The 10813-nt window shown below is 40.8% G+C and overlaps 1 protein-coding gene across 1 annotated transcript; it reads right to left on the bottom strand.

Annotated features, from left to right (window-relative positions):
- Window positions 1-2102: 2102 nt before the first annotated feature.
- On the bottom strand, window positions 2103-9295 carry LOC112414525 (putative protein SEM1). Its single transcript, XM_024767022.1, has 2 exons — window positions 9239-9295; window positions 2103-2306 (listed from the first exon to the last, which is right to left on the bottom strand). Exons 1-2 carry the CDS (start codon window positions 9293-9295, stop codon window positions 2103-2105), a joined length of 261 nt encoding a protein of 86 aa, XP_024622790.1.
- Between the last annotated feature and the right edge of the window lie 1518 nt (window positions 9296-10813).

The raw sequence follows: 10813 nt of genomic DNA, 5'->3' as shown, positions 1-10813 counted from the left end.
ATGAATAAAGCTGCTATAAACATTCTTATGCAGGTTTTTTTGTTGTTGTTGTTGACATATGTTTTCAACTCCTTTGGATAAATACCAGGGAGACAATTGCTGGATCATATGATAAGGGTATGTTTAGTTTTGTAAGAAACTGTCGATGTATCTTCCAAAATAGCTGTACCATTTTGCATTCCCAGCAATGAATGAAAGTTCCTGTTGCTCCACATCCTCACCAGCTTTTGGTATTGCCAGTGTTCTGGATTTTGGCCATTCTAATTGGTGTGTAGTGGAATCTCATTGTTTTAATTTGTATTTCTCTGATGACATATGATGTGGAGAACCTTTTCTTACGCTTATCTGCTATCTATATTCTTTGTTAAGGTGTCTGTTAAGGTCTTTGGTCCATTTTTTAAATTGGGTTCTTTGTTTTCTTACTGGATTTTAAGAGTTCTTTGTATATTTTGGGTAACAATCATTTATTAGATACGTTTTCTACAAATATTTTCTCCCAGTCTGTGTCTTGTCTACTCATTCTCTTAACATTGTTGTTCCCGGAGCAGAAGTTTTTAATTTTAGTGAAGTCCAGCTTATCAATCCTTTCATTCATGGATTGAACTTTCGGTGTTATATCTGAAAAGTCATCACCAAACCCTAGGTCATTAGATTTTCTCCTGTGTTATCTTCCAGGAGTTTTATATTTTTCTGTTTTACACTTAGGTCTGAGTTCCATTTTGAATTAATTTTTGTAAAGTGTGTAAAGTCTGTATGTGTATTTATTATTTTGCAAGTGGTTGTCCAGTTGTTCGGGCACCACTTGTTAAAAGACTATCTTTGCTCCATGTATTCCCTGGTTCATTTGTCAAAGGCCAGTTGACCCACAATCAGTTGTTATTCCTATTAAGACTGACAAACATGTATTAAGTGCCTAATTGTATATAGCATTGTCGCGAGTGCTGTCAAAGTGTCAGGCTTATGTACTATGCCATGTTCAGCACAAATAAGCTTTGACGCCCTCCACGTACAAAGGAAAAGAAATGTCTTGCTAGCTTTGAACATCTGTCACCAAATTATTCCCAAGGCAGGATCATTGCTTGCTTACCTCTAGGCACAATTTAAAAAAATCAGAATGACTGGTGTTACCCTATTACCCACTGTATTAGTTTACAATTGCTACTGTAACAAATTACCATAAGCTAGTGGCTTAATGCAACACAAATTTGCTCTCTCACAGTTCTGGACATCAGTAGTCTAAAATAAAGGTGTCAGCCCGGCTGTGTTTCTTCTCAAGGCTTCCGGGGAGAAATTGTTTCCGTGCCTTTTTCAGCTTCTAGAGGCCCCTTCAACATACCTCTCTGACCTCTTGCTTCTGTCTTCACATCTCCTCCTCCTCTCATCCTCCTGCCTCCCACTTATAAAGACCCTTGTGTGGTGAGAGGAGCAGCCAGGCAGCCCAGCTTCTCACAGGCTCTCATGTGTCTCAGCCCACAGGCACCCAGCCCGTGCCCTACCTGCCACCAAGATGCCCAAGAGGAAGGTCAGCTCCACTGAAGGGGCAGCGAAGGAAGAGCGCAAGTGGAAATCAGCAAAGTTGTCAGCTAAACCTGTTCCTGCAAAAGCAGAAATGTAGCCCCAAAGAGGCAACAGGAAAGACAAATCTTTAGACAAAAAAGTATAAGCAAAAGGGAAGAAAAGAGCAAAGGGAAAACAGCAGGAAGTGGCTAACCAAGAAACTAAAGAGGAATTATCCATCTCCATATCCTTAACTTAATCACATCGGCAAAAGCTCTTTTACCATATAAGGTAATGTAGTCACAGTTCCTGGGGATTAGGACATGAACATTCTGGGGGGAGAGCATTATTCAGCCTACCACACTCACCAAAGTTTTCCAGACATGTGATAAGCTGCAGAACATTTTACCCTAAAAAATCCTTACACATGGGCCAGGGAAGCATTGCAAGAAAGGAAAATATCAGGTGGAAAAGCCACAGATGAGAATATCATAATATTGTTTGTCTCTAGTTTCAGTGTGTGGTGTCAAGGACTTGAGGAGTTAATTTTTTTCTTACTTGCCATTCCTTCTGGGGCTGTCACTCACTTGCTCTCAGATCCATGTTCACTCAGTGGTGGCCCTGGAGTTGGGCAGATCCAAGTATATTTGCTGCTTTATAAAGGCCAGATGCTTATTTTTATGGTCCCTGAGTCCTCTGGGCTGCCCAGCTGGGTGTCTTATGCCTGGCCCTCTACCTTTTTGTATCATCCTTGCCCTTCCTTTTCCTCCCTGTATAGCAGACATCACACAAATATCAGAGTCCCATGAAAGAAGTTAAAGGCATTGGGGACTTCCCTGGTGGCATATTGGATAAGACTCCATGTTCCTAATGCAGGGGGCCTGGGCTCGATCCCTGGTCAGGAAACTAGATCCCACATGCATGCCACAACTAAGAGTTCACACGCCACAACTAAGGAGCCTGTGAGCCGCAACTAAGACCTTAAACAACAACAAAGTCATTAAAAAAAAAGTTAAAGGCATTATCCCAGATCTCTCAGGCTGGCAGAAGGGAAGAAGGTAGACACCTGACTTCCACCTGACCTGTGTCCTATCATTGAATTTTAAGTTACCACCTTGAGTGATGGGGAGAACAAGCTGCAGCAGCATGAAGAGGATGGGGCTGCTTTCTTCTCAGATCATAGACCCCTCTCCCTCACTTTCAGGCCCCTTATATATTATTCCATGCCCTGGTCACTAGCTATCCAGGCCAGGTGTCATTTATTCTTGTCTCCAGCACAAGGGAACAAAAGTTAGCCCTTGGTACATAATAGCCTCTGAAATAGAAAGCTATGGATGAGGCAACCCATAAATCCAGACTTCCTTGGGATGGGTGTGTAGCTGGTAGAGGAGATTTTCTGGTTACTCGAGTTAGACTGGTTCACACACAAAATATCCCCATGAGGAGTTCTCCTCCAGTGGCCCCTGGGAAGGGAAGCCCCCTGAAGAGTACTGAATGCATGCCTGCCCTCTGCTCTTGGGACCCAGTGGTTAGGGCTCAGCGCTTTCACTGCCGGGCCGGGTTCTATCCCTGGTCGGGGAACTGAGATCCCGCAAGCCGCGTGATGCAGCCAAAACAACAACACAATGAGAACAAACAAAACAAAAACCAAGATCATCCTTATAAAAAAAAAAAAAAGTTGGAATTTAGCCAAGATGCCAGCAGGGCCTTTGACATGTGTATATACTATTTGAGAGAACTTTGGAGCTGGAAGAGTCAGAGCCAGATAACCTGCAGGTGCACAACCACAGGGCCCGGACTAGGATGAGGCGGGTGAGGCCTGCGGGGTACTTGCCTTGGGCACACAATTTAAGCAGGTGCCAATCACTCCTCAAGTAATAAAAAAACAACATTTTGATGATGTATTTTTAAAAATCAAAATTAATACTAAAACCCCCAAGATGATCAAAGCATCAAAATTTTAAATAAAGATGGGATTAGCAATGATGTTGTTGCTATACTATATTAGAGATTGAGGTCAAAGGAAAATTTGGTAACATTGATCCTGTATTTATTGAAAATTTTGATGTTTTGTTTATCATGGATTTTTTTGCATTAATTCTTAGTTTTAAAAAATATTTCATTAAAATATTATTTATCTTGATTACAGAGTTGTTTTGTGCCCCTTTAAATTTTGCACCCTCACTGTCCTCACCCTGGTCCTAGCCCTGTAATATTTATAGCAGTTTGGAGGTTTTAACTCTTTTGAGCCTTATGATCACCCTATAAGGTGGGCAAGGCAAGTATTATTATCTGCATTTGACAGTGAAGAAACCAAGCTGCAAAACAAGTGACAAGGACTGCTCAGGACTACATGGTACATGTTAGACAAGAGATTAAAATTCAGGCCTGTTGACTTTGAATCCAGGGCTTTCTCTATGACAGACATCTCAATATGCAATGTACCAAAATATCAGCTATGAAAATTGTTAAAATCCAGGTTCCTGAGTTCCCAACCACAGAGACTCTGATTCTGAAGCTCTGGAGTAGAACACAACAATCTGCATTTTTTGATACCCACACATATTGATTTTGATGTCAGTGAGACATGAACCACTGTTTGGGCAGCTCTATCAGGACTCCAGGCAGATGCTGCAGATGCCCCAGACTATGACTGCACAGTCACCACTACAAGAACTTGAAGTTCTTTTTTTTTTTTGCGGTACGTGGGCCTCTCACTGTTGTGGCCTCTCCTATGGCGGAGCACAGGCTCCGGACGCGCAGGCTCAGCGGCCATGGCTCACGGGCCCAGCCGCTCCGCAGCATGTGGGATCTTCCCGAACCGGGGCACAAAACCGTGTCCCCTGCATCGGCAGGCGGACTCTCAACCACTGCGCCACCAGGGAAGCTCCCTTTTTTTTTTTAATTAAAAAAATTTTTTTTTTTACTTTGGCTGCATTGGGTCTTTGTTGCTGCACGTGGGCTTTCTCTAGTTGCGGCAAGTGGGGGCTACTCTTCATCACAGTGCATGGGCTTCTCATTGTGGTGGCTTCTCTTGTTGTGGAGCATGGGCTCTAGGCATGCCGGCTTCAGTAGTTGTGGTGTGCAGGCTCAGTAATTATGGCTTGTGGGCTCTAGAGTGCAGGCTCAGTAGTTGTGGGGCATGGGCTTAGTTGCTCTGTAGCATGTGGGATCTTCCCGGACCAGGGAACGAACCCTTGTCCCCTGCATTGGCAGGCGGATTCTTAACCACTGTACCACCAGGGGAGTTCCAAGAACTTGAAGTTCTGATCGTTAACATTTCTGCTTGTAAAAAGATACATGCAACCAAGTTGGATTCATTGCAGGGTCACAAGGATGGTTCAACATATGCAGATCAATCAATGTGAGATACCACATCAATAAAAGAAAAGAGAAAAGCCACATGATCATCTCAATAGATGCAGAAAAAGTATTCAATAAAATTCAACATCCATTCATGATAAAAACCCTTATGAAAGTGGGTATAGAGGGAACATATCTCAACATAATAAGAGCTATTTATGACAAACTCACAGCCAATATAATACTTAATGGTGAAAAGCTGAAAACCTTCAGCTAAAAGCCTTCAACTAAAATCTGGAACAAGACAAGGATGCCCACTCTCACTGGTTCTATTCAACATAGTATTGGAATTCCTAGCCACAGCAATCAGACAAGAAAAAGAAATAAAATGTATTCAAATTGGTAGGAAAGAGGTAAAATTGTCATTATATGCAGATGACATGATCACTGGGAACCATGGTCACTCCAGCTCTGTTCCAGCTGTTTCTATTATGTCTCAAGTTTGCCAATCTCTGGGTGGTGTGAAACCAAAGCAGATCCTTCATGCCACGTATCAAAAGACTGGGCAAGCTGGTTGCTCACTGTGCTCTCACTTTCCCAGGGAGGGGAACTCTTTCTAGCTGGGGAATTCCTTCTTGGTGCTGAGCAGTGCTGGCTTGGGGAATGGGATAATGAAAGCAAAATGAAGCTGTCTTCCTTTTTTGTGAGGTTATTCTCAGGTTTTTTTGTTCCACTGTTTTGCTAAATTTCTTAAGTGGTCTCCTGAACTCTCCTAGAGCTGTTTTGTCTGTGGATAGCTGTCTAATTGTTGATCTTTTGAGTGATGGAGGCTGGGGTCTCCTACCCTGCCATTTTTGGCCCACATGCAATCTTAAGGAAGAGTTTGGGTGGCCTAATATCAACAACATTATAAGGATAGCTCCCCAAACTTGAAAACAGTTTGCCTTCAAAAGTTGAACTTGGAAGATGATTGTTTGGACACACATTTACTTCGAAGCAATGCCTGGTGTTGAGGTTCTCAGATGCACTGTCTTAGTGCCACCCATGACAACATACAAATACTCTTCCCATACTTCCTAAAATATTCCTGCCTACTGCTTTTCTCCATTCCCATTTGTTGATAATCTTCCATTGCTCTGTAGCCTCCCTTACCAATAAGAGCAGCGGTTCTCAAACATTAGTGGCATCACAATCACCTGGAAAGCTTGATAAGCTACAAATTGCTGGACCTCACCCCCAGAATCTGCTAGGGCTGTGTGGGATCAGAGAATTTGCATTTCTGTTAAGTTCCCAGTTGCTGCTGCTGCTGCTTCTTTAAAAATCACCAAACTAGAATGATGGTTCTCAAACATAGAATCACCTGAGGACCTTTTATAAACGTACTGATGCCCAAGTTCACCAATTAAGCTAGACTCTTTGGAGATGAGGGCTTGCATTAGATTCCTAGGGTTACTGTAACAAATTACCACAAACTGGGTAGTTTAAAACCACAGAAATGAATTATTTTACAGTTCTAGAGGCCAGATGTCCCAAATGAGGGGTTGGCAGGGCCATGATCCCTCAAAGGATCTAGGGAGGGAGCTTCTCCTAGCTTCTGGTCATTGCCAGCAATCCTTGGCACTTCTTGACTCTTAGATGCATCGTTCTAATCTCTGCCTTCACTTTCACGAGGGCTTCTCCCCTGTGTGTCTGAGTGTATATATGTCTGTGTGTCCTCTCCTCTTCCTATAAAGAAACCAGTGATTGCATTTAGGGCCCACCCTAATCCAGTATAACCTCATCTTAAATTGCATCTTAATTATATCTGCAAAGACCTTATTTCAAGCAAGGCCACTTTCTGAGGTTCCAGGTAGATGTGAATCTGGGGGAGGGGGAACACTGTTCAATACTGGGCCTTCATTTCAGATCCCTGAAGGCAAGATTCATATAATATAGAACTTCCATAAAGAGTCTAGCACAGAATATGATGCCAAAAAGAATATTCCTGAATGGATGAGCCTGTGTGTTTTCTTCTTCTAATCCAGTCATCACAGCACAACAGATACAACACACTCTTAATTTATCTTAAAAGCTTGTTAAAACTAACTGCAGATTCCAAGGACTTTAAAGTGTTTATCTGTATGACTAATTCAGCTCTAAATTAAAGACACTTTTCCTTAAGCAACAGAAGATATTGAAGGTATTTCTTTGTAGACAGAATGGTATGTTATTCTTCTGTGCATTTTATAGGGAACACACCTATAAAGAGCCTAGATTACACACTTCTGAAAGCTTTTAATGGTAAGACACAATGTTTGTGAACTTCCCATTATAAACTAGAAATAATATTTTCACATGAAACAAAAATGCTAAATTACCAAACCGCCTCCCTTGGGTTTTGAATTTTGTACAGTGGAAATGATTGTTTTCCAGGAATTAAGACCATGGGGGTGTCTCTTTAGAATGCCTGTGATGCAAAGCAGGAGACAAGTTACCTGTCGTCTGAATTCATCATTGGAGGCTGTTATTCACAGGGCTGGCATGGGGACTGACGAACAACCAGGCAACAAAGCTAAGCAAAGTATGGTCACATGTTGGGAAAAGAGTTGTGTATTCTAAGAGCAGGTGGAAATCAAGGGGTTACTAAGTTTTGTATTGGATGAAGTGGCAACTGAGGCTCACAGTCAGAGTTGTCCTAAAAGCTCTGAGTTTACATTGGCTCTGTTATGTTGATATCAGTTATGGGGGCTTAATGGGGTTCTATGAACTCTACATTGTGACCCCCTTGGAGCAGCAGTGCATATACCGGGACATGTACTGACTGAGAATTGGAGCCCTGGATTCCTGTCTCAGCTCTACCATAAATAATCTCTAAAGCTCTTTGCAGTTTTTAAGTATGTTGATGTGTGGAATGCAGTATAATTAATAACATACCTGAGCTTGTATATCCTGCTTTGCATTGCTGTGTCTGCATGATGCAGGTATCTTAAAAGAAGGTGATGAGGAGATTCGGTCACTTGTTTATTTTTGGAAGTATTTTTCCATTAGGGTTTTGACACCCTTTCTGATAGAAAATTACTTCTTGCATAAACCAGGAACATGACAATGCTTAGAAATTTTGAGAATATCCAAAATTTTTTTAATGTTTATGATGTTTTAAAAAATCTTTATAGTCACACACTCAATAGTTATAATAATTTTCCATTTTCTTTTTTAACCAGTGGTAGTGACAGCTCTCCAACAGTACATTGTCTTACATCTCCCTTGAACCATTTTCTCTGCTAGTGAACTCCACTGAGAGAGACTGAATCATCCGTCCATTTCTAAGCAGACTCTCTCAGTTTTCTGAGAACTTGGAAGTTCTACCTTAGTTCTTGCGCCTTAATACTTTGTTTAGTTATAAAGGTTCTTTAAGGTAAAAATCAAACACAATCATGATGTTTGATGTTTCTGGGATTTGGGCAGTAGACCTATGCTGCAGGGGTAGTTGCCAGTCAGAGGCGGCCTCACGTTTACTGGTGCATTTTGTGTATTTTCAGTCTTTGCTTCAGGGAGGGGGTACCCTTCCTGCACAAGCCTGGCACTTCCTTGCTCACTGACAGTCACCCTATGTCATCTTTGAAGATATTCTCTGTTTGTCGAGAAAGATGTCCATTAATACACCCGAAGTCTAATTCTTCTGAGGGAAAAATTTCAAACTGTAGAGTGGTTTTTTAACTGAAAAGGAAAATAATATTTATGGAACACCTCCTAAATGCTGAAGAGATTTACATACATTATTTCTTTTAATCTTCGTTATTGTTCCCATTTTACAGATGAGGAAAGGAGGCACACAGCTAGTTCAGTGGCAGAGTCTAAATTTGAACCCAGGCATATAGATTCTTCTTATTTCCTGGAACACTTCTTTCATTAGCGCTCAGGGTTTGCATATTCTTTCTTTAAGATACTGATTTTTTAAAATTGTGGTAACCTATACATAACATAAATTTTACCTTTTTAACAATTTTCAATGTACAGTTCAATGGTACTAAGTACATTCAAATCATTGTGCAACCATCACACTGTCCATCATGAAACTTTTTCATCCTCCCAAACTAAAACTCTATACCCATTAAATAATAACTCTCCATTCCCCTCTCCAACCAGCCCCTGATAACCACTATTTCACTTTTTTAATCTATGAATTTAACTATTCTAGGTACCTAATCTAAGTGAAATCATGCAATATTTGTCCTTTTGTATCTGGCTTATTTCACGTAGTATAATGTCTTCAAGATTCATTCATATTGTAGCACACATCAGAATTTCCTTCCTTTTTAAGGCTGAATAATATTCCATTGTGTGCATGTCATCTTGATCTCTTTGCCATTGACCTCCTCCTATATTTAGTCTGTTATTGCCATTGTTCATTTCTTCAACGTGTCCACAGATTGGGTTCCTTTCATTAATCTGCCATTACCTTCACTCGGGTCTGATCACTGTGGATTACTCCAACAGCTGCCTGATAGAGCTTCATGCTTCCAGACCATTCCCCCACCAACCCTCCAACGTCATTGTCAGAGTGGTATTCCTAAAAAACCAATTTCATTATGTCACTGCTGAAGATCCTACAGTGGCATTAAATTCGGGCTGCTTTGTCTGTGTTAAAAGCAGTAAATTATCTGATTTCCTCTTATCTATGTGACCTTATTTTGTGCTTCTTCCCTGCATTCTTCTCTGCTCCAAGGGCTCTCATCAGTGCTAGCCTCACAGCAAGTCCACTTTTACCACTCTTTTCAAATCAAACTTTTGTGTCAGCTGGTATAATTGTACATGCTCAATGATCATATATTTGTTTTCTATGTTATGTGACTGATATGCTATTTGAAAGGGACACTAAGCCATTTGAGTCGTCTTTCAGTTAAGATGTTTTTAGTGTTGTCATGAAGTAGAGCTTCTGTTTTAATGTGGGGTAGGGTGGGATCAGTTAAAAAAAAGGTGGCGCCACCTCACAGGAAATAGGAAAGTGTCTACCAGGACCCTGTGAGTGCTTCTAAATATGTGTCGACGGCTCTGCTAGAATCTGGAACTAGATCTGTGTAATTACCTATGCATCTATTTGTTTCCAATTCATTCGTTCGTTTACGATTCCGCTTTTACAAGGCCAAGAAGAAATATGAATAAATTAATTTGGCAATGATTAAAAAAAATGTTAGCCTTACAAGGCATGCTCTTTCTCCAATCTATGCCACTGATTTTCATCCATCTAATCCCGTACAAAGCCATTTCCTATTGCACTTCAAAGCATATATGGTCTCCATTTATTTCCTATGTTTATGAGTTTTTGCCTTCCCCCCTCCCCCTGCCCAAACCACATGCTAAGTTTCTTGAATACAGGATCTTTGTCTTGTAATTTTGTGAGAATCCTATGATTTAGGGCAGATAAGTGCTTGCTGGTTTATGAAATAAGACAATGTAACAGGAACACACAAATTTCAAAATGTGGAGATAGATTTTTATCAGAGCCCTTAGGAAGAAAATGCTTTGCACCCAGGAAGAAATCTCTTACAGAAGAGATTCTGTAAGAGTCTTACCAGAATAGCAAGAGTGGGGCTATTTAAATAGTTCCTTATGCATCTTTTACATTGTGGTGTGCAAACTCAGGCCAGTGAATTTTCAGGGCAAAATGCGACCCAGGTGAGTCTGTTTCTCATTTTAAATAATTCTCAAAATATGTGATATACTCAATAAGTGTTCCCTCTTCTCCTAAGGGTCCAGATGATGTCCAAACCCTAGATACACACTGGTCTAGGATATGTGAAATATTCATACTATTACTAAGTTTAGCAGTTATTTTCAAAACGGGCTTTTAAGTCCAGTTAATAAACAAAATTTCCCCTTTAGGAGGGCTTAACAGGGACAGTTTCACACCTTATAATAGTTACATAAATGGATAACTTTACACTATGTTGGGAATGTAAATCATATTGCTGTAAGCAAATGTGACATCCAGAAGGTTAACCAAGCATCTGGTATGCCCTCCTCTTGCATTAGG

The sequence above is a fragment of the Neophocaena asiaeorientalis genome, unplaced genomic scaffold, assembly GCF_003031525.2.
Source record: "Neophocaena asiaeorientalis asiaeorientalis breed wild unplaced genomic scaffold, Neophocaena_asiaeorientalis_V1.1 scaffold70, whole genome shotgun sequence".
Lineage (NCBI taxonomy): Eukaryota > Metazoa > Chordata > Mammalia > Artiodactyla > Phocoenidae > Neophocaena > Neophocaena asiaeorientalis.
This window is presented reverse-complemented; position numbering and strand designations above follow the sequence as displayed.